Below are 23,114 nucleotides of genomic sequence, written 5' to 3' on the forward strand. Positions count from 1 at the left end.
AGTCCTCAACTATGCCCTCCCCAACCTACAATATAGCACCCTCACCACTAGAGGGTGACAACACAGTGCATGGGGCCTCACAGGAGTCATTGTCAGGCAGTGCAGCCACTCCTGGGGGAAGCCAGGGTTCAACAGAGACCTCTGATAGTGCTGTGGCTAGAGGAGCAGAGGGAGACATGCTGCAGCCGCTGGTTGACAGGCTTTACAGTGGATCTGATGTGTCTGACAGTGGAGAGGTGACTCAGGGGAGGCCAGAGAAAGCGTCTGTAGTGGAGTATGAATACATGGATATTCGGAGCACCACAAACACCACAGACACAGAAAGACCGATCTGGGAGAGGCGTGAGAGTCGAGCAGCTGACTTGAGGAGGACAGAGGCAGAAGAACGAGAGAGAGAAGAAGAAGGAAATAGTCAGGAGGTAGAGGAGGAGAAAGGAAAGGAAGGGGAGGAAGTTCACCAGTACACTAACAAGCAGCCCAGACTCCTCCCCAAGCCAATGCCCAAGCCCAGCCTCCTCCCCAAGCCAAGGCCCAAACCCAGCCTCAGCCCCAATCCCAACCCCAGGCCAGATGGCTTCACAGCAGTGGAAGACAGCCAGGTGGAGGTATATGAGGAGATGCATGCCTTTGGAGGGGGCTCCCAGCGAGGGGACCACCAGGAGGCAGAGTACCAGAATCTCCCAGTCCCAGGCAAGGGGAGGGCCACCACGGCTGAGGAGGGGGGCGCGGGTAGCAGGTGTGCCGGGCTAGGGTTGGGAGGGTACATCAAAGCATGCTCTGGTGTGGGAGTGGTAGAGCCGAGCAGCAACACATCGTTTGACAACCCTGACTACTGGCACAGCAGACTGTTCCTCAAGCCAGATGCTGTGCGCACATAATGATGTGGACTGAGAAAACAACAACAACCGTGACCAAGCAAAGCACAGCCAGAGGTGTTTTATAGAACCATGTAACAGACTGGGGTGCATCTCAACCAGTAATGTAGCACTCCTTTAGTACTGTTGAATGTGTTGTTTATAATGTAGTGTATGTATTCTCAGTTGGTTTACACATCATCCATCCAAACATCATTGACCAAAAAAACATCTGCAAAATGTCCTATGTAGCATTAATGTTATCTATCAGTTTATAGTGACATCTCAGTCTAAGAAATGTAACCAAATAGGCAGCTATATATTAAACAACAGCAAAGGATGGCCTAAGCTGTGAGCAAGAATCAATAAGTCAAAGACAAACAGAATAGTGAGAAATAGATGCACATAGATCTTAATGTACAAAGATACACAAAGCATATAGAATGTACAAAGATACACAAAGCATATAGAGTGTACAAAGATACACAAAGCATATAGAATGTACAAAGATACACAAAGCATATAGAATGTACAAAGATACACAAAGCAGGCAGTTAACCCACTGTTCCTAGGCCGTCATTGAAAATAAGAATTTGTTCTTAACTGACTTGCCTGGTTAAATAAAGGTAAAATTAAAAAAATAAAAATATAGTGCACAAAGATACGCAAAGCATATAGAGTGTACAAAGATACACAAAGAATATAGAGTGTACAAAGATACACAAAGAATATAGAGTGTACAAAGATACACAAAGAATATAGAGTGTACAAAGATACACAAAGAATATAGAGTGTAAAAAGATACACAAAGCATAGATACATAAAGTAGAAATAGCAGGCCAATGTACACATACTAATGGATCAAATTTGCACAGTGTTTGCACTTCAACTTGTTCCACTTCCTGGTGAAGCTGAGTTGACCTACATAGATAGAACCTCAAGGTTCCCTGGGTGTGAGGCCTACCATGTAATGTACATTTGTAGCTTATAGTTTCCTCTATGAAATGAAGTATTCTTGATGAACATGACTGTATGGATGAATTTCAGTCATGTATTGACTATGTTATTACAAGTATGTGTGTGTATGTGTTTCAAGTTTTAATGTTGCATGCACAAGTACAGTGAAATGCATTTCTTGCTCACTCTAAATTCAACAATGCAATAATCAATATCAATTTAGTACTAAAAATAACATAAGGTAGAACAAGAAAAATAAATAAATATGAAGAACATGAGAAGTTGGTAAACTACAGTGTATTTGGAAAGTATTCAGACCCCACATTTTGTTGAATTACAGCCTTATTCTAAAATGGATTAAATAAAAAGGTCATCAATCTACAAAAAAATGTTGGCAAATGTATTAAATATAAAAAAAAACAGAAATACTTTATTTACATAAGTATTCAGACCCTTTGCTATGAGACTTGAAATTGAGCTCAGGTGCATTCTGTTTCCATTGATCATCCTTGATGTTTCTACAACTTGATCAGAAACCACCTGTGGTAAATTAAATTGATTGGACATGATTTGGAAAAGCAAACACCTGTCTATATATGGTCCCACAGTTGACAGTGCATGTTGGAGCAAAAAAACAAAAAAAAAAAAACAAGCCATGACGTTGGACTTGTCTGTAGAGCTCTGAGCCAGGATTGTGTTGAGGTATCAAAACATTTTCTGCAGCATTGAAGGTCCCCACTGCAAGAACACAGTGGCATCTGTCATTCTTAAATGGAAGAAGTTTATAGCCTTCCCAGAGCTATCTGCCAACCCGGCCAAACTGAGCAATCGGGGGAGAGGGGCCTTGGTCAGGGTGGTTGTAATTGAGGCTGTAATCACTGCCAACGGAGCTTCGACGTACTGAGTAAAGGGTCTGAATACTTATGTAAATGTGTTTACTTTTTCTTTATCTACAAACATGTTTTTGAGTAGTCATTGTTGAGTTTTGTGTGTAGATTGAAGGGGGAAAAACAATGTAATCAATTTTAGAATAAGTCAAGGGCTCTGAATTTCTCAATGCACTCTATATACAGGGTCAGTTCCAATACCATGCTTAGAATGTGCAGGGATACTGGAGTGATAGAAGTAGGTATGTATAGGGGTGATAAATATGTGTGTGTGAAAGCGAGAGACACAAGCAAGTCAAGAGATGCATACACTATTCTTGATTAGTAATAATAGCTATGTAGATATGCAGATAATATGATGCCAGGCCAAAATCTAATGACTACTGAAGAATGTCTAATTTACTGATAAAGGTTTATCGGTCAGTGCCATAGATATTAATGGGGAATGGAAACACTGGGATTTAGAACGCCAGCTAACTGTAAATTGGCATGGTTGCGTCAATGGCATGAGGGAAAATGTTGTTTAGTATAAGTGGATTGAATACATCTCTTCGATTAGATTTACTTCCTAAAGTGTTTCCATTCCCCTTTAAAACCAAGGATCAGTGCGGTGACGCGCTAATTCAAATTGGCGTTCAGCGTGCACTCACTGCGTGGGACGTAACCAGCTAGTAGGAAGCGGGATCTCTAGCGAGTTGGGCCTGTGCAAGATCTGCGGAGCACAAGATAGCACTGCAGCGTGGTCGAGTCTGTAGCTGACACCCGGGAAAAAAAAGTTACTTTGAGTGCGAAAGAGCCACCGAAAAAAATGTCTGGAGACGACGAGCCACAAGAGCAGACCATCGCGGATGACTTGGTCGTTACCAAGTACAAGATGGGGGCCGAGATTGCCAACCGTAAGTGAATATTAACATGTTTTTAATAGACTATTGAAGAGTTTAGACGTAAGTCTGCTGGCTAATGTGCTAACGCTAGCTCAGCTATCACAATGCAGCCATGTGCTGTGTTAGCAGCTAACGATACATTAATCACAACGTCTCCTCGGGGCTAGCTTTTGGCTTGTGTAGTTGTCTTAAGCAATAGTTCCGTCGGTTTTGTAATGTATAGTAGCATGAGTTAGCATATCTTTGCCAACTAATTCTAAAATTAACCTACAAAAGTGTATGCATAGACAACTGCTACCTAGCCAAATGCTACGTTAGCTAGTTCACTAGCTAAGGTTATATGCACTGCCTGGAAAGTTGTCACTAGTAAACATAACTGATTAGCAAACTACCTTCTGAATAAGTTGGCTATGATCCCGTTACATTTAATTAACTATTTTCTACGTTTAGTTAACTAGTTAGTTACCAACGATTAATTTTAACTCCTGTTTGCCAATTTACTATTTAAAACAGGTCGTTTGCACCGCTCATCTCTTAATGTGACGCATGTAAGTGTTCTCAGTGAAGCCATGGATGGTCACTCATTGTATAGGCATAAGGGCCATCAGTGTGTCAGTTTAGTGACAATGTATTGCCTCAGACCTGCAACGCAGTACCACACAGCTATCTATGCATCCAGATATAGCTACTATATATATTCTGTGTGCATATATTATACTTACTCTGTGTATCAAAATGGAATACCTGGCTGGAGTATGTGTTCATGGGAATTTATGTAAATCTTGATGATCGTAATGGTCCTGGGAAGGGATCTTGATGATCGTAATGGTCCTGGGAAGGGATCTTGATGAACTTCGATTACAATTATTTTTTTCCCTACGGAAGTGTTTATTGGACCAGCAGATCCACATTTGAGTCATCTAGCAGACGCTCTGAACCAAAGGAACCTAAAACTAGTACAAATGTTTGTGTGAGAAGTCACCTCCCCTAGTCCTAATACCCGAAGCATACCTACCCAACCTCTTGTTCTTTCCTCCTGTGTCTCTTCCTGTCTACTCCAGAGGCCCTGAAGGCTGTGGTGGAGGCTGCCAGGGCTGGGGTGACTGTGGTCAGCCTCTGTGAGACTGGAGATGCTTTCATCATGGCAGAAACTGGAAAGGTCTTCAGGAAGGAGAAGGATCTGAAGAAAGGTATGTGCCTCATCTCATTGGTTAAGTCAATGAGTTGCGTTGACATGATTCATGAGTGAAGTGGCTCTTAAAAGTTTTGTTGTTTACTTTTTTTAAATGCAGAAAAGTTGAGTTTGGGTAAATCACATCTTTTCCTCGTTTACTCATATCCTCTCTCCTTGCGTCTTCAAAACACGTAATATTATTTGTTGTGCAGAAAGTTACTTAGGTTATTAGTGTAAATAAATGTCTACTTATTGCCTCCTCATATCCTCTCTCAGGCATTGCGTTCCCAACCAGCGTATCAGTCAACAACTGCGTGTGCCACTTCTCTCCCCTGAAGAGTGATCCTGAGATCACACTGAAGGACGGGGACCTCATCAAAATGTAGGAACAACATATGTCTGCAACTTTTATGGCCGACTGTCTCATGGGAAACTGTTATTCAATGAATCTTTACCTTCTCTGTATGGGACCTGCATGGCTGTCCCTGTTCAACTGTTGGGCGACTACCCTTCCCATGTCAGTGCATGGACCAGTCTGATGGTCTTGAGCCTCTGCCTATCCTTCATGTGCTGCTTGTTGTTTTTGCCTGTGCAGTGACCTGGGGGTGCACGTCGATGGCTTCATCTCAAACCTGGCTCACAGCTTTGTGGTGGGAGTGACCAAGGTAGTAGCACTTGGTTGTTTGCTGTGACCGCGTCGGGATCATTAGCACGAGTGCATATGTTGCTATGTTCTGTCATACAGAATGCCAGCATACAGATACATTGACGGATGTACAGCACATCAAACGTTACATGCATAGTGCGACCGTCACGTAATGTCAGGCACACAAAGAGTCAGGTAGACAGCCAGCTAGTACAGGAAAACCCGACCATCACGTAATGTTAGACACACAGTCAGGTAGACAGCCAGCTAGTACAGGAAAACCCAACCTGTGTGTAATGTTGCCTGTTTTTCATATTTTCCTATGTAATCATTTGCTATGTTATCTCACCTTCTCATCCTCTGTTTTCGCTCCATCAGGATGCTCCGTTGACAGGACGTAAGGCTGACGTTATTAAAGCGGCACACCTGTGTGCTGAGGCTGCCCTCAGACTGGTCAAGCCTGGAAACCAGGTGAAGTGGCCTAGTAGAAAAAGAAAGAGAAACGCACACCTATAAAGACGAGGTGCTGGCTAGCGGAGTAGAAACTTGAAAATAAAAATAAAAGAGAGCCGCACACTCTTGGAGCTCAGATGCAAAAATTTAATACCAAAGTTTCGACAGCCAAGCTGTCTGGATTATACCCTGATGAAGACAGCTTGGCTGTCGAAAAGTTGGTATTAAATTTTTGCATCTGAGCTCCAAGAGTGTGCGGCTCTTTTTTTTTTTTTTTTCAGGGGTCTAGCCTAGTACCAGATCTGGTTGTGCTCTAAAGCCAACTCCCATGGTGCAGTTGGCTATACAGCACAAACCGAGCGGGTACCAGGCTTATTAGGTATGCAGTGACAAGTATAAAAAAATAAGTTTGACTAACAAATATATTTGGTATTGTAATGGGACAGTATTTCCATCAGTGAAATTATAGCAATTTAGGTTGAATGTCTCTTTCTCATTCAGAACTCACAGGTCACAGAAGCCTGGAACAAGATTGCCAAGTCATTCAAATGCTCAGCCATAGAGGGTGAGTCCCACTTTTCATGTAATCTAGTTGGTGCCACATTGATGCACGATACATTCAACCCTTGTGTCTTGTACTGGTAACTTGCCAAATCACATACCTTGACTTTTTGTCATATTACACACTCCTCAGGGATGCTGTCCCATCAGTTGAAGCAGCATGTTATCGACGGAGAGAAAACCATCATTCAGAACCCCACGGACCTGCAGAGGTGACATTTAATATTAGTCCAAAACATCTGGCTTGTTTTGGTATTACTTGTAAGATGCATATGTTGTTTCTAGTCTTTGTCGTATGTGTCAGGCACTGCTGTAGCGATAATAGTAATTGCTCTTAGGGGACAAAGTTTTGTTTAATTATTCATGGCCTTGTCTCTCTCTGTTGGTGTTGCGTAGGAAGGACCACGAGAAGGCAGAGTTTGAGGTACACGAGGTGTATGCTGTGGATGTGCTCATCAGCACTGGAGAAGGCAAGGTGAGGGACAAACATTCACTCAACATTCCAGTCGTGTGAGGCTCACACCCGTTGATGGGTTGTACTAAAATGTATTAAGTTTTCACAATCAGAAACAGCCAAACAGTGAGGGGACATTGTTTTTTTCTATGCTTTGAATTACTCTATTGTGTCTCCTCCTTGCGCTTTCTTCTACTCCAGGCGAAGGATGCAGGCCAGAGGACCACCATTTACAAGAGGGACCCAGACAAGCAGTACGGCCTGAAGATGAAGACATCCAGGAGTTTCTTCAGCGAGGTGGAGAGACGCTTCGATGCCATGCCTTTCACTCTCAGGTAGCACGTCTGCCGCAGGGAGCGGACTTTTACCTACAACTAATATTATACTTTTACCCAGAACACCTTCAATGACAGTTGGGGAAAGAAGAGGGTTTTCATCAATTAAATAAGGCACATATCATTTTCCCCCGATTAGACTATTTGATCCAATAGACTGAACACTTAGTTTGTTTTCTCTGTTTAAATGCCTATTAGATGGCTAATGATTTGGTTCTCTCTTCTGCCTTTTTTATATTCTCCCCTCTCCCTCAATCTCTTGTTCTCTCTCTCAGGGCGTTTGAGGATGAGGCCAAGGCAAGGCTGGGTGTGGTAGAGTGTGCCAAACATGAACTCCTGCAGCCCTTCAACGTTCTGCATGAGAAAGAAGGTTAGTTGGAAGATCTAACCAGACAGAGGCTATGCATTTATGCTAAAGTACTGCACATTACTTTTTGAAATTGTGTCAGATAATCCTGTAAGGGATGTGAAGGTGGCTTGACATGCAAATTAAATATTTCTTCCTTGATTCATAACCAAGTTGTTATAAGCCCACGTTTAATGGCTCTTTTTCTGTGAGTCTAGGTGAGTTTGTGGCCCAGTTCAAGTTCACTGTTCTGCTGATGGCCAACGGACCCCTACGCATCACCACAGGGCTGTATGAGCAGGAGCTGTACAAGTCTGAACACGAAGTAGAGGACGCAGATCTCAAGGTAAAGCAAGACAGATGGGCTACTGCTCTTACTGTGGCGCTACACTAGGGCTTTGGGAAAACGCCTGCTTTCTATCTGCCACACTGGACCCGTAACTTTTTGCCAATGTGAGCAGAGCGCATACCACTATCACGTGTTCTTGGGTGTGTGTTGCGTGTCGTATTCACAAAAATAGTGCTGCTTGCTCTCCGGTTTCATAGAAGATAATGGGAGCACCTCACGCTTGGCTAAAGTTGCACCTCCACTGCAGCATGACTGGTATACCCCTGACTTGCCTAGTTAAATAAAGGATACATTTAAATATACACATACCAGTTCCCTACTTGTACACCGGCGGGAGGGATAAGGATAAATCATCTACTGTGATTGGCTTTTCCAATGTCGTTATGTACTAAGCTGACATGGTTGATTTGTGTTCTTAAAAACCAACCTTTTTTCAGGCCTTGCTCCAAAGCTCAGCGAGCCGCAAGACGCAGAAGAAGAAGAAAAAGAAGGTAGGCTAAAGGTCGCTGGTTCGAATCCCCGAGCCGGCAAGGTAGATAAATCTGCCGTTCTGCCTTTTAAGCGCGGCCGTTAATTAACCCCAAACAACTGCTCCCGTGCACCTATGAGATGGATGTTAAGGCAGCCCCCCGCACCTCTGATTCAGAGGGGTTGGGTTAAATGCGGAAGACTCATTTCGGTTGAATGCATTCAGTTGTGCAACTGACTAGGTATCCCCTGCTATTTAATGTAAATATTTACAGGTCTTCTCACCTCAGTGGGACTTCCTTGTTTAATACATAAATTACACATTCATGTGATTGTAAACACATATTGCCTCAATTTCTCACTTTTGTCTCCCCCCCCTTTGTGACAAGGCTTCAAAGACTGTGGAAACTGAAACAGCACCAGGACAGCCAGCGCCAGAGGTCAAAGAGACCGAAGCTGCAGAATAAGACCTTCCACCTCCTGACCCAGTCTTCGTCTCCCAATAATACTGACAGACTTTTGACAACTGACCAACCCACAGAACAGATGTCAAGACCTTCCATCATGCGCTCCTGTCCTGAGACGCCCGCCTCACGGTGCAGCCTAGCCTTGTGATGGAAACCTCCAAATGTTAACTGATGTCAGACTACTGGGGATGGTGCTGCTCTCTGCTAAATTCAAATTCTGTCACATCCCATTTCAATCTCGCTGTCCTTGAGACAGCAGGGTTCTCCCCATGATAATAACCACTAAGTGACTCAGAAGGGCTATTGAGTAGAACAAGGGCATTTTCCTAAGTAGACTCTGTGGAAGACACGTTTATACCATCCAGTCGTTGAGCTTTGGTACTGTAATAAAGTCAGCAGTGAATAATCAAATGATTTATGAAAGCAAAGTAGGACAGTTGAGGGTGTGATACGATTGCACTGTGCCAATGATTTTTCTGAAGGAAAACCTTTTTGGTCATAACCATGCAGTTGTATCTTTTAAATTAATGTAAGTTTGTCTATTTGGGAAGTAAATGTGTATTAACTTGAACCCTCCATCATTAAACCTACTATAAACATGACAGACCTTATAAACAGCCATGCTAGCAAATGATGGCTGACTACGTTGACTCAAATCGTTACGTACATTAGCAAAAATCCCCAGGGTCATACCTAGCTATTTCTCTTATCAACTGCAACTGACAGTTTTACAACTGCTTAAAGTCAGTTTCCATTGATATATCCCCTAACAGGACTACATATTAAATGGATTTGGAACAGGGAATTGAATTAGGTGCTTGATCTGTACGCACCATGCAAGGAAGGGGAAAAAACATTGTCGCTGAAGCCCAATTATGAAAGGTTTCAATGTTCCCATTATTAAATGATTTAGGCATATGACCGCCATGTTTCGGTTAATACAATGATACTGCCATGGCTCTCAATGGATTACACCTATATTGGTCACTGTACATCGGTTTCCATAGCTGTTTCACATCTGATACTTTATTGTAAAATAAGTTTGCGGATATTTTTGAATCATCTAGATTAGAAACATTGCCATGGTGGCATCAAATAACTCCATTATTGAATTTGGTATGAGGCAACTGACCAAAGGACTAACTAACCAACTGCTGCATCATGAGTTCCTGTGGGCTTTTCTTTCTGATTAGGATATTAGAGGAGAGATCATTGTGGAAATGTTTCTGACTCGGTTGATATTTTAAGTTTGTTCTCATGAAGGAGATGTATCCGCTCTTGTATTGTAGATGTGTATGGGTAGAATTCTACAAAAGTTCCTATTTCGGAAGTAATAGAGGTCCTCCCAATAAAATGTGGTATTTTGGAAGGCCTTTGAAATTGTCATTAGCAAAGCATGTCAGAATTACAACCCATTTAAAGTATTTTTAAACATTTTATTTGAATACTTGACTGAAATGTAAATATCGTCCTATAATAATTCTATGAGTAAGATCCATCGGTCATTCCACTACCATCAGCTAACGTGCTGAACACACCACTCCCGTCGCGTGCGCTGCCAAATAAATGTACACATGTTACTAAATCAGTGTACCAACACTGCTCGAGCGTTCTATTTTATGCTTGACACACTGCAAATCATGCCTCCCATCTCATTGGTTTTTAGGAGAATATACCCGCATGGGTGGTTGAAAGAGGAACTAAGGCCCACACTACAGTCGGTGGTGGTAATGCACTTTAAAGTTGGTTGCCAACCGCCTTATAAAGTCCAAAGAAGAAGCCTGAAGGAGGAGAGATTACTGGAAACGAACTCAGTTTACCCTTTTATCTATGGATTAATTGTTGGAGTAGAGGACCTTGTGTATTTCAGGTCAAATAACAACCCAATGATTTTATCCCAGGACAAATTAGCTAGCAATGTTAGAGAAACAAGTTGAGGGAAAAGTAACTAAACATACAAATACATTTGCCCTGTGAAAAGGTCTTATTTTGCAATCTCCTAAAATAAATGTGATCTCTGAGGAGAGACAGGCTCTCCATCTTGCATAACAAACACTGCACTTGTCCATTCCGTAGAGGCACAGATAGAACATCTTGCGTGGGAAAACTCAGTGAAGATGACGTAATGCGTAATGAAATACGTAATGATGTAAACGGGGCATATGCTGCATTTAAAACAACTGGGAGCTCAGAAATCTCACTTCAGTGCGTTCAAAACAACTGGGTACTCTGGAGAGAGAGAGAAGAGCTCTGACTGGGAAAAACCGTTTTAAACAGTCATCCAACTTGGGGACACGTGCCTCATTCTAGAGCCCCGACTTTCCGACCTGAAGATCACGGACTTCATGATTTGGCCTCATATTTTTTTAGAGTTTCCAGTTATCTTGAAAGCACCATAACTCTTCCCACCAGCAAACACAAAAATACACCCATATGGAGGGAGAGGGCCAATTTGCTCAGTAGAATCTATAAGAAACCTTGCAGGAATATTGTCCAGGCCTGTGGCTTTGGAGCATACTGACCTTTTTGGCTGTTGCTTCCTTTGCAAAAGAAAAAGAGTTTGGCTGAACCCCTAACTCTACATAATACTTCTTGACTTGGTTGCGTCCATACAAACCAGAACTGGTGGGCAGCTTGCTCACCAGCTTGCTGGCAACAGAAGTAAAAGAAAGAGCTGAAATCATTGGCAACCTCTGCTTGTTCATATACCATCTCCCCCTTGATGTTCAGTCCAATACTGTTTAGTTGGTTTTCGATAGTACCACTACAGCCTAATTCCTTAAATGATTTCCAAAGATTTTAGGGTATTCTTTGTTCTCAATTATTTTCTCAGCAAAGTAACCACTCTTAGCTTCATCAATCCTCCTCTGTGCTTCATTTCTGTGAGGTTTATATAGGACAAAATCATGCTGCTCTCAAACTGTGTTCAAACATTTTTATTTATTCCTTGCTTGGATAGATTCTAGAATCTCATGATTAAACCAAGGGCTAGATCTCTGCTTTGCCCTGACCCGTCTAATGGGAGCCATCACATTCACCACATCAAGGAATCTACATTTAAAGGCTTCCCAGGCAATGTCTACCCCTACACTATCGAGCACAGGTGACCAATCAATTCTACCCACTTGTTCAACATTTCAACACAGTATTTACTCAAATGAACTAATAGAATGTAGTATATACTCATTAAGTATACAGTATGTTAGTTTTTTATTTTATTTGTATTTTTTTATCTGCCACAAGGTTTTATTGCAAAGTGGCAACCTCCTCGCCTGATCTTAAAAACAATGTTCCACTTAATGCTCCAAATGCACATATTGCCATCTTTACTGATATATTTGAATTATTTTGTTTAGTGTTTTAAAAAAATGCAACCACCACCCCTCCTTTTTCCGGTGGTGTACAGTACATTCAAATGAAAGTAAGGCGGCAATTGAACAGTCAAATACCCATCTGTTCTTGTCCATATGCATAACAGGAATGAAAACTGAGGTAACAGCTCTAGTTGACATAAATATAGATTTTCTTTATAGTTATTTGAAACTTTTTTGTCTCAACTTGTAGTGTATAAACAAAAAAGTGCTTCATATATGCATAGTCTATTATGTGTTTTGCCAGGTCGAATAACATATTAGATACTATAGAACATTTCAAATAAATAAGTCAGTCACATGAAAAACCTAATTAGTGCAAAATACTTGATTTTAGTTGTAACCTGGGCAGTGAATATGACTGTCAAGGCATTATAGAAAGCGTTTACATTTTCCTACTCTACTGAGCATCTAGTCATCACTGTGTAGGCGGCAAAGAATGCAAAAACAGTGCTAAACCTTTTGTTTTGGGAGTGTTATTAATCTCAGGTAGTGTGGTGCTGTTGTACATATTTGTTTGTCAAAACACCTGATGAGTGAACATTCCTCGAAGGTAAATATATATTTTTAAATACCAGGATTTTTTTTTTAAAGTCAGCTGGCAAAATAACTTGTAGGCTTTTGCATATGTTAATGAGATCTCCTTTGTGCGGAAAAAAATGATAATAAAAACTGAACAAAATAAAAGCCTACAGCTATTCCTTTAGGATCAAATTATATAGACACAACTGCTAAGGTGAAAGCGTCTGGAATTCAGATGGCACGTAGTATTTTCCGTTTACAATGGTAACCCTTCCAGTGATACCACCACGTTTCCTCCCAACTTGTCTGCCAGGGTTATACAGTATGTTAGTATGGGTATTCGAACACAGCCCATGACTGATGAAATCTACATATCCCAGAATGTATGAGCGTCCAACAGTGATGACGTAATTTCAGTGTATAAATAACCGATCGAACGCTAGTGGCGCCCTTCTTGGAGACGGTGCCATCTGGTAGAGGTAAGTTCAATACTGAACCTAACACGTTTGTATTTTCTCATATTCATCCAAAGTAATCCAATGTAATTAGAAGGCATCCAACTGATAAACCTTTTTCTCCATTTGCTTTACAGACACTCCTCCACGACATGAGGGCAAAGGTAAATTGTATCTATTCGAAACCATTGTTTTGTAGGCATCTTCCTTGTCGCTATGCTAGTTAGCTTTAAGTGATTTGGTTGGCTAGTCTTAACTTAACTGCGACATAACTGCACGCATTTTGTAGGTAGCCACCTGCTACATTTTAAATGCGCACCTGCTACATTTTAAATACATTGATTATCAAGTTCGGTGCATAGGCTTGTAGTAATTTCTAAGATAAGTCTTTGTTGTTTGTATAGTGCTTTGTCATTCTACGATAGACTACTCGTTATTCACGCATTTTTTTTCTCTTGAAATACTGCACCAAACGTTTTGCTCCCGAGTGTCATAGCGGTCTAGGGCCCTGTTTTATTTCACATACACATGGTTAGCATATGTTGGCGAGTGTAGCGAAATTCTTGTGCTTCTAGTTCCGACAGTGCAGCAGTATCAAACCATTCCCTAATTCAATTACCTATTACACCCAAATCTAAGTAAAATAATTGAATAATTATATAGATGAGTAATGGGAGTGGCATTGGCGTGATGCAATATATGTTATAAATATATACGAGATTGGTAATGTTTACCATACTTGCATGTGACCAATAAAATGTGATTTATCCTTTTTAGTGTACAAGTCTATGTAGGCAGCAGCCTATGTTAGTAATGGCTGTTTAAGTCTGTTTGGCCTTGAGAGGTTTTCAGTCACTCAGTTCCAGCTTTGCACCTTTACTGACCTCATCTCACACAGTAGCGTGGTGAACAGGTACTGGCTTTGGTTGTTAGTGTCCTTGACGATCTTTTTGGCCTAAGGCATCACTACAGAGCCTAGTTAAATACCAGGCTGACACAACTTCAGTGATTGGGACTCACAGGGGGCGGCCCACAATTGGCCCAGCGTTGTCCAGGGTAGGCAGTCATTGTAAATAAGAATTTGTTCTAAACTGACTTGCCTACTTAAATAAAGGTTACATTTAATCAGTCTTAGTCGCGCAGTTTTACAACCTACTAAAGTCCTCTGCAAAAACGCCACATTAATGACCACTAAGAACTCATCTGAGTAATTCAGGCTGTTTTGAAGTGTACACTGGCTATTGTGTCAAGATTGACAAACTACTATTGCGGTGTTTTCAGGTTCAGTTTCTAAGGGAGTATGTGAGTGCACTTGTTCGTTTAGCCAAAGCCTTAACGCTAGTAATGTTGGCCAATGGAACTAGCTAGCCAAGTAGCTAACTGCAGACAACCCATAGAAATGGACTGTTACCAAGTAATTTAATTCTGTAGTGATTATCACCTATCCTGGTTCATTACTGTAGCCAATTCTAGCTAGCTTATTGCCATATTTTCAGTCACAGGTCCCTTACTATATGGGTGGGTGTGCAGGAAGGCAATATCCCTTCTAGACCTGAGCATATGTTGGTAGGACTGTATTGACAGCAATTTGCTGTAAATGCCAGATGGGTGTTGCCAACCATGCTTCTGAAAATTGATCAGGGTTCAGCAATTTGTTCTAACACTAACAGTTCATCAATATCTAAAAGTTGCTAATGTTACATCTAACATTGGCCTCTGTTCTCTCTTGCAGTGGAGAAAGAAGCGTATGCGCAGGCTGAAGCGCAAGAGGCGAAAGATGAGGCAAAGGTCCAAGTAGAATGCTTCCCCCTACAACACCATGGCTGACCCTTCTGGACAACACGGGACCAAGGATCTCATGTTCAAAGTCTGATCTGAGATGTGCCATCCATGCCAATGAGAGGCTTTAAAGAGACCACCTGCCTGGGAAAATTGATATGGGGACATTCTGGATTCTCTTCTACTAAACCTATCCTACTCCATTGCTTTTGTTTATACTTTCCAATAAAGTTTTTGGTTTAAAGTTGTCTTTGTTGCTTCTGAAACGGGGTCCAGAATGTAATTCCTACCATGCTGCAACCATTTACCATTATTGCTGACTGTTCAGTTCTGGTGACTAGTCATATCAAACAGTCTTATAGGTAACCCATAAATTGTGATTCCCTAAAACCAGTCTCTTCAATGAACTAGGGTTATCAGTATGACTTTTTTTTTTTCGCAGCTGTTTGATCATGGGTTGTGAGGAGTGCGTGGATGGCTTTTTATCTAAATATATGGCTCTACCTGCTCTGGTAACACAGCAACACATGCAACTTAGTTTTCCGGGTAAATTTACTGTGAACATTCTCATTTCAAACAATGACCTGGGGGATTAATTAGCCAAACAAGCTGGGTGTGATTAAGTGGTCATGGTATGAGGACTAGATTGGGTATTTAGCCAGGACACTTGGTTTAACATGCCTGTGATAATTGTCATGGGATCATTAGTGACAGGCATCTGTTTAATGTCCCAAATCACTGCCCTGGGGCATTTATATCTTGGTTGAAGTAGTTTCCCTGGATACCTGGCTGTCACTAAGGACAATTCTGTGGGGGAAAACCATTTCACGTCATGTATAGAATACTGTTGTCAATGGTTTCTACTTAACGCTATTTAAACGTATGTGGACCTGTACAAGATGTAGGTCTTCATGTTAAGTTGCCGTGAACAAATTAAACCTCACTCCAACCCAGCACCCCAAATGGTCAAGAACAAACTGGTTTACCCTGCAGGCAAAATGGTTTGATCTCTCTGGCACTGTCTTGTAGGCTTACAGGCTGTTCAAATATGTCAGCCAAGCATACTCTTTAGTTTTTAAACAGGTGATAATGTGGGTTTGAGAATGGGTGGCCTATTTTGTAAAACATTTGTTTTTTTTCCCATTCCAAATGCATGTTAGACTATTAATCCATTTCTAATTGACTAGTTTAGGCCCACAGAGGAGAAAATACAGGACAGTCAACAGCCTACAATAACGAAGCTTCTCCAAAAAGCGTGCATAAATACTCATAGTTCTACATTATACCGGGTGTCAACGGATGTAACGGTCGTGTTGCTGTATCAAATAAGTAGGGTACCCAACTATCACGTTTATTCATACAGTAGATATACAGGCAATTCCAGTGGTGTGAAGTACTTAAGTAAAAATACTTTAAAGTATTAAGTAGTTTTTGGGGCATCTGTACTTCACTATTTTTGACAACTTTTACTCCACTATATTCCTAAAGAAAATAATGTACTTTCTACTCCATACATTTTCCTTCACACCTAAAAGTACTCGTTACATTTTGAATGCTTAGCAGAACAGGAAAATGGTCTAATTCACGCATTTAAAGAGAAAATCCCAGGTTATACCTTCTGCATCTGATCTGGCGGACTCACTAAACACAAATGCTTTGTTTGTAAATTGTCAGTTTTGGAGTGTGCCCCTGGCTATCCGTAAATTTAAAAAACATTGTGCCATCTGGTTTTACTTTTGATACATAAGTATATTTTAGCAATAACATATACTTTTGATACCTAAGTTTATGGGCGGCAGGTAGCCTGGTGGTTAGAGCGTTGGGACAGTAACTGAAAGGTTGTTGGATCAAATCCTCGAGTTGAGAAGGTAAAAATCTGTCGTTCTTCCCCTGAACAAGGCAGTTAACCCACTGTTCCTCAGTAAATTTGTTCTAACTTGCTTTGTTAAATAAAAGTATATTTAAAACCAAATACTTTTTGATTTTATTTTGCTCAAGTTGCATTTTACTAGGTGACTTTCACTTTTACTTGAGTAATTTTCTATTAAGATATCGTTACTTTTACTCAAGTATGACAATTGGGTGCCTTTTCCTCCACTGGGCAATTCTTAGTCAGTCGGAAAGCTATTGGTTTATGTAAGGGAACACCCCCCTGAAATGTACAAAAATGAATGGGATGTTATTGGCAGCGTATGAAACATATACACGTTGTACATACCACTTAATTGGATGTCGTTTCATTCAAAACTGATTGCAAATGCCAAGTGTAACACTGCAAAAATCCAATAGATGGCGAGTGCGCTCCATCGCAATTTTTCATATTGCAAATGTAACACAAGTCAAGACCCAAGAGTAAAATTTTGAAAATTTGAGCATTTTTTTTCAAAAACTTATCACCCCCTTAAAAAAGTGCTTTCCGGACCGTTTTTTCGAAAATCTTTCGATTTTTTTGTTGTCACTTACACATGTATAACAACTGTATCAATATACTTTTGTCAAATTTTATTATCGTAATTCTTTTTTTTTACTTGTCCAAAAGGCATATGTTTTGGCCATTTGCATTATGATTTCATAGGAAGTCAAAAGTCGAAAATGTAAAAAAAAAAAAAAAAACTTATCACCCCTTTAAAAAAGTGCTTTCTGGACCGTTTTTTGAAATTATTTTGATTCTTTTGTCAATTACACATGTATAAGAACTGTATGAACATACTTTTGTCATATTTGATTATCATAAAAGAATGTTACTTGTCCGTAAGGCATATGTTTTGTCCATTTGCAATATGATTTCATAGGATGTCAAAACATACTTTTTTTTCTTTGCCAAATGCCATAAGAAATGTCCAAATGCAATATGAAAGATTTGAAAGTGTCAAATCAGGATGTTTTGTCCATTTGTCATGTACGATCATAGGAAGTCGGTTTACAAACCCAAAAGTCAGTGAACCATGTCCAAAAGGCATTTATAATGCCCAAATGATATATAGCACTATGTTAAGCCATGAATCAACCGAGATGGTCTATTTGTCATGTATGATCAATAACTCTGTTGTTTTTTAACCATTTTTTAAAAATGTCCAAAATGACAAGGGCCGCCCCCTATTGGCTCGCTACCCAACCGTGGACCCCTTGCTACCCCGTAATGACATTAAAAACCATTTAAAAAATGTGCTCCTGGTAACCCGTTCCAATCACCAGCTGTCCATTTGCAATATGGGCATTTACCATCACAAATTTGACATGCTCAAAAATTCTGCAGAAACGCAAAATTGACTGGCCTGATGAACTCGGGATAGCCGGGCAGTGATAGTGGTTCCTCTCCATCGCTCGTTGTGTTGATTTCATCATGTCCATTTGGTGATATTTTTTCCCTGTTGAATCATATTGCAAATGTACTGTGCATTTGCAATATGTTTCAATAGGCATTTACCATCATGAATTTGACATGCTCAAAACTTCTGCAGAAATGCAAAATTGACTGGCCCGATGAACTCGGGATGGCCGGGCAGTGTTAGTGTTTCCTCTCCATCGCTCAATGGTGACATGAGAGAAGTGTTACTCTTTCGTTTTTTAACGGTTTTTGAAAAATGTCCAAAATGACTAGGGGTGCCCCCTATTGGATGGGCATGGATGGGGGATGCTCCCTACCCAACCGTGGACCCCTTGCACACTCCTAAAGGCATTTAAAACCATTATAAAAATGTTATTCTGGTAACCCATTCCAATCACCAGGCGCACGGCTGTCCCACACCCACTTTTTCCAACTCGTTTAGAAGCCAACTATTACATATTTCACTGACTGATTTACATAGGGTTGAATGCACTATTTCTATCAAACTGCAGGTTGGGTATGGCAAAACACCTTTTGGGTGAATTTAACCAGTTCCTGTTGCTCCAGGAAGCTTAGAATCAACACAGGTAGACCTCATAGTGGCCCGATGGATTGTCATTGAAGACAGGTTCATAGGGCATTCATAACCCACATAGGCTTCAGGTTGAATTTAGGGGTGCAGGAAATGTATTCCTATGGGGAGAGAAGTCAGTGAAAACTGTTGAATGTAAACACCTTCTTTTAACTGTTAAGGGTTAATGCCACATGGTCAAGGTTAGGCTTGTACAAATCGGGAGGACCTCAGGAACGTTCCTGAGGTCGAATTGTGCTTCTCACCCTAATGGTTCCCCCACTGTCACCCAAAAGCACCTGCAATTTAGGGCCAGGCTTCATTATGGGCCTACTTTTTTCATGGTCGCTGAGCTCAGACCGAGCAAGCTACGGTCTAGCGGGGCATCTCGTTGAACTCGGCCTAGAGATTATGGTAATGCCATTGCAGGTTCTGAGTGTCTTTAAGCACCGCACTTTGTTACTCCATCCTTGCTGTGTGTGTGTGTGTGTGTGTGTGTGTGTGTGTGTGTGTGTGTGTGTGTGAGAGAGCTTTTCTTTGACATCTGTTGGGAGAAATTACGGATTTACAGTTCATGAGGGTTGCCTAATCACACATATGAAGTTTTGAAAAGATCAGACCTTTTTAACCCTCAAAACTGCACCAATGACACAATTTTAAGGTACTTCCGGTTGACTCAGGAAGCTGAAAGTGAACACATATCCTCCTTGGGTTAGGCTCTTATAGAATTTTGAGTTTAAAGTCTTTATGTTAAGAACTGACTTATTTACAGAGTGTTGAATGAGTGGTGTTATTTCAGAAAATCACAGAAATCTCGCAGAGCTCCGAAACCCACTTAAAAAAGATTTGTCTGAACACGCTGCAACTAGATCTGTAACTTTTTTGGAAAAGTTTTTTTGAACATCACCAATTGTACATAGTACGATTTCTCTTAAATTACGATAGATAAATGACTGGTTCTTTTTTTCCTGACACCGTAGGTTCATGTACTTTGACGTGAAGCAGTCAAATCAGCGCTCTACGTTTGTTTTTGACCTTTAATCCCAGAAAAATGGCCATAACTCAAAAAGCGTTGAGGCCTCGACGCCATCTTGTCGGGGCCATCTGGGGCCATCTGCCCATTATGGGGCCAAACCTATGCCCACGAAGTTTCGTCTTCGAAGTCTTTTCCGTTTAGAAGAAAAGACCACGTCGTGATTGGTGATGTTTTGTACATTTGCAATATGATTCCATTCGCCCTCTGGTGGGATTTAAAATTTGAAAATTTTATAAAACGGAAAATGAATGTCCGAGAGACTTCGTTCGATGACTTCCCGGAAGATCTGGCCCCCGTGCACGGCCCACCGCCGTCCGCGAATTTTACAAACGTTCGCGGACGTCTAGTAAGGGGCCGTACATTTGCAATATGGAGTTTCTCATCAACCATACGTCAAATGTCAAAATGTTCCCTTCTATATGAAAGCTGCAGCAGAGCATTTGCCTTTTGCAGCATTACATTGCAGAGGCAGTTGCTGTGCGTTCTGTGTGGTGCATACGTTCGATTTATCGAACGTATGCGTCAAAATGTATGCATAGACGGCTTAACAGAAATGGTGAATGTTGAACCTTTGTTGCACAAATCCAGATGATGCTGCGTACCATTTTGTGCAAGACAACTATCAGTGTGATTGAGGCGTTATACTGATTGATGTAGTCAAATATTCTCAGAACAATTTAATTTTAGGGTTACGTTTTTCATTACAAGTGCAGACAATTAATAATCCTAAAATTATGTTACTAACTTAATTTTAGGTTTACATTTCCAGGACAAATGCATGTTAGACTATTAATAATCCGTTTCTAAATTAAAAATGTAATGATGAAAAATACAGAACAGTCAACAGCCTAAAGTAAGTAGGCTTCTCCAAGCTCTGCATTATACCAGGCGTTAATGGAGGTAACGGTCGTATAGTTGTTGCTATATCAAATAGGTAGTCTACCCTACTATCACATCAATTCATAGGCCTACAGTAGCAATTTTAGCATGTAAATCTTGGTGGGACAAACATTTTTTTGGGTGGATGCATGCCAGCAAATCCACTACACAGCAGAACACTAAACAATGCATTAATTGCACTATAACGGTGACAAACGGTGCCCACGCAAAGCTGTCCGAAAACCGTTTTAACTTTAACCAGGCAAGTAAGTTAAGAACAAACCCTTATTTACAATGACGGCCTAGGAACAGTGGGTTGGTTAACTGCCTTGTTCAGGGGCAGATGACAGATTTTTACCTTGTCAGGTCAGAGATTTGATTTAACAACCTCTCAGTTACTCGCCCAAAGCTCTAACCACTAGGCTACCTGCCACCCCCCCCCCCTTACCTCTGCTACACCTGGCTTTCAGCAGAGCCTTGTCTGGCAGCGAAACGGTTTGTTCAGCCTCATTTACTGCCTTTTAAAAACACATAGCTGATATGGCTGACTTGATTATTAAACAAATTCGGTTTCTACTGACAATTGAGATGTACAAACTATGGCATAAGGGGATGACAAGTGAATAAGAGGCAATCCGTAGACATTAATGAGCGAGCTAGGACGGACGTTGTCAATATAAGTATTGGTTCAGCACTTTTAAAATGTACATTCAACAGAATTCAGAACATTAGCCGTTCTTACAGTGTTCTCCCTGTACACCAAGTCGGAACCGTAGGATAAATAAAGGGGGCATATAAGCAGACAATGAAAGCTCTTAGAATATTCAATAATTACATTTCTCAAAAACAGGCTATATATGTACCACCAAGTCAGAACAGTAGGTGAAATTAAGAGGTGAAAATATATCAAATTATTAGGGCACATGGGCTACTAACAGCTTACTACACAACATACACTTAGTATTACTTTCTTATCTACAGTATGCATATCTCCCTGGCATGTTACATCCTTTATGCAGCAGCATCCAATACATTTTTGGATTCACCTTGTTGTGCTGTGCTCACTTGAAAGGGAAGGTGGCGTGGCAGTCCTTTGTGGGCAAATTTTGTCATCAAAGTCTGTCATTCTCTGGATTTATGCTACTTTCAAGATAACTGAGGACTACATTTTTTTAAAATCGTGATGACGTTAGTGATCTTCAGGTCGTAGCTCTAGAAAGAGGCCCAAGTTCTCGATGTACAATTCCTAGTTGTTCAAAACGTGTTTTCCCAGTCTTAGCTCATTTTTCCTGAGTTCCCGGTTGTTTTGAACTCACTAAAGTCAGATTTGCAGCTCTGAGTTAACAGTTATTTTGAGCGCGGAACAAATCATGCTTCATTGACAGCATGGCCAATGTTGAATGTATATAATTTTAAACTATGAATAGAGACCCTTAATCTTAGACTTGGGACCGCACAGCCACTCCACTGAATAGCAGGCTAATGATTGCTTTGCAATGCTTGCAGTAAGCCACTGATTCCTTTCAAACCACTCATTGTTGAATTTGCGATTTCTAACTTGTGTAATGTTCATGGCCAATGGCCGATGACACCAATACGTTTTATTATTAATTTCTCTTCATTATTTCTCTTCACCTGACAAGGATTAAAAAGGATTTGCCAGTATATTGTCAACTTGATTCATGATGATGAAAGTAGCTAAGATTTTGAAAGTATGGAGTTGACATTATCAGTCCAATCAAAGCTACTGTAGATACAAAGGGATTTGACGTCATTTTATATGTGGCCAATGACCTTGAGGCTTCTTGGATGGGCACTTCTAATGTAACTCTATGGCAGCACCCAAGGGGCTTGAAATTTTGATCTCTACCCTTCGACTTGGAGGTGAATAGTGTCCTCATGAGTGACAGAACACTGAGCCAATCACGCCGCAACACTCCATATTTTCTGCTGGCTTGCCCCACAACCACAAGCACTGAGCTAGGCTGAAACACTTGCATTTTGGAGCTGCCTTACTCAAGAAAACCAAAAAGAGACCATGTTTGGGTGCGTCTTTATTAACTCAATGATATATACATATATTGTTTGCTAACTGATATGTGACAAGTATTAATTCCAAAATAACATGCAAAACAGGCAAGCAGTTTTTCTGCCCCACCTGCCCTGAATGATGAGTTTGTACTTGCAGTGGAGGTTGCTAAATATTAGACTGGATGGTACGGTCAAATGTTCTCGCAACAAGTACATTTTAGGGTAAAAAAAATCTGATGGATTTAATGAGGGCTTTCACTTAGTTAACACGCCCTTACAAGTCTGACAAAAATTGGAATCCACTTGC

The 23,114-nt window shown here is 40.9% G+C and overlaps 2 protein-coding genes and 1 long non-coding RNA gene across 3 annotated transcripts in view; all 3 read left to right on the forward strand.

The window, feature by feature from the left end:
• The window catches only part of LOC135504029 (receptor tyrosine-protein kinase erbB-3-like), a 41,283-nt gene extending 39,094 nt beyond the window's left edge, over positions 1-2,189 (forward strand). The window contains exon 28 of the mRNA XM_064922281.1: positions 1-2,189. This exon is cut by the window's left edge and continues 219 nt beyond it. Within this exon, the coding sequence (XP_064778353.1) occupies positions 1-878 (878 nt within the window). The 3' untranslated portion in view covers positions 879-2,189.
• A 1,160-nt stretch (positions 2,190-3,349) lies between these two features.
• LOC135504026 (proliferation-associated protein 2G4-like) lies at positions 3,350-10,208 on the forward strand. Its single transcript, XM_064922276.1, has 13 exons — positions 3,350-3,594; positions 4,644-4,772; positions 5,033-5,138; positions 5,352-5,421; positions 5,781-5,873; positions 6,357-6,420; positions 6,550-6,628; positions 6,813-6,891; positions 7,072-7,205; positions 7,481-7,575; positions 7,770-7,897; positions 8,338-8,391; positions 8,758-10,208. Exons 1-13 carry the CDS (start codon positions 3,507-3,509, stop codon positions 8,833-8,835), a joined length of 1,197 nt encoding a protein of 398 aa, XP_064778348.1. The 5' UTR covers positions 3,350-3,506; the 3' UTR covers positions 8,836-10,208.
• Positions 10,209-13,154: 2,946 nt separating this feature from the next.
• Positions 13,155-15,206, forward strand: LOC135504033 (uncharacterized). Its single transcript, XR_010450057.1, has 3 exons — positions 13,155-13,207; positions 13,321-13,347; positions 14,916-15,206. It is a non-coding gene; the product is annotated as an uncharacterized LOC135504033 (long non-coding RNA).
• The last annotated feature ends 7,908 nt before the right edge of the window (positions 15,207-23,114 follow it).

The sequence above is a fragment of the Oncorhynchus masou genome, chromosome 18 (genome assembly GCF_036934945.1).
Source record: "Oncorhynchus masou masou isolate Uvic2021 chromosome 18, UVic_Omas_1.1, whole genome shotgun sequence".
Classification (NCBI taxonomy): domain Eukaryota; kingdom Metazoa; phylum Chordata; class Actinopteri; order Salmoniformes; family Salmonidae; genus Oncorhynchus; species Oncorhynchus masou.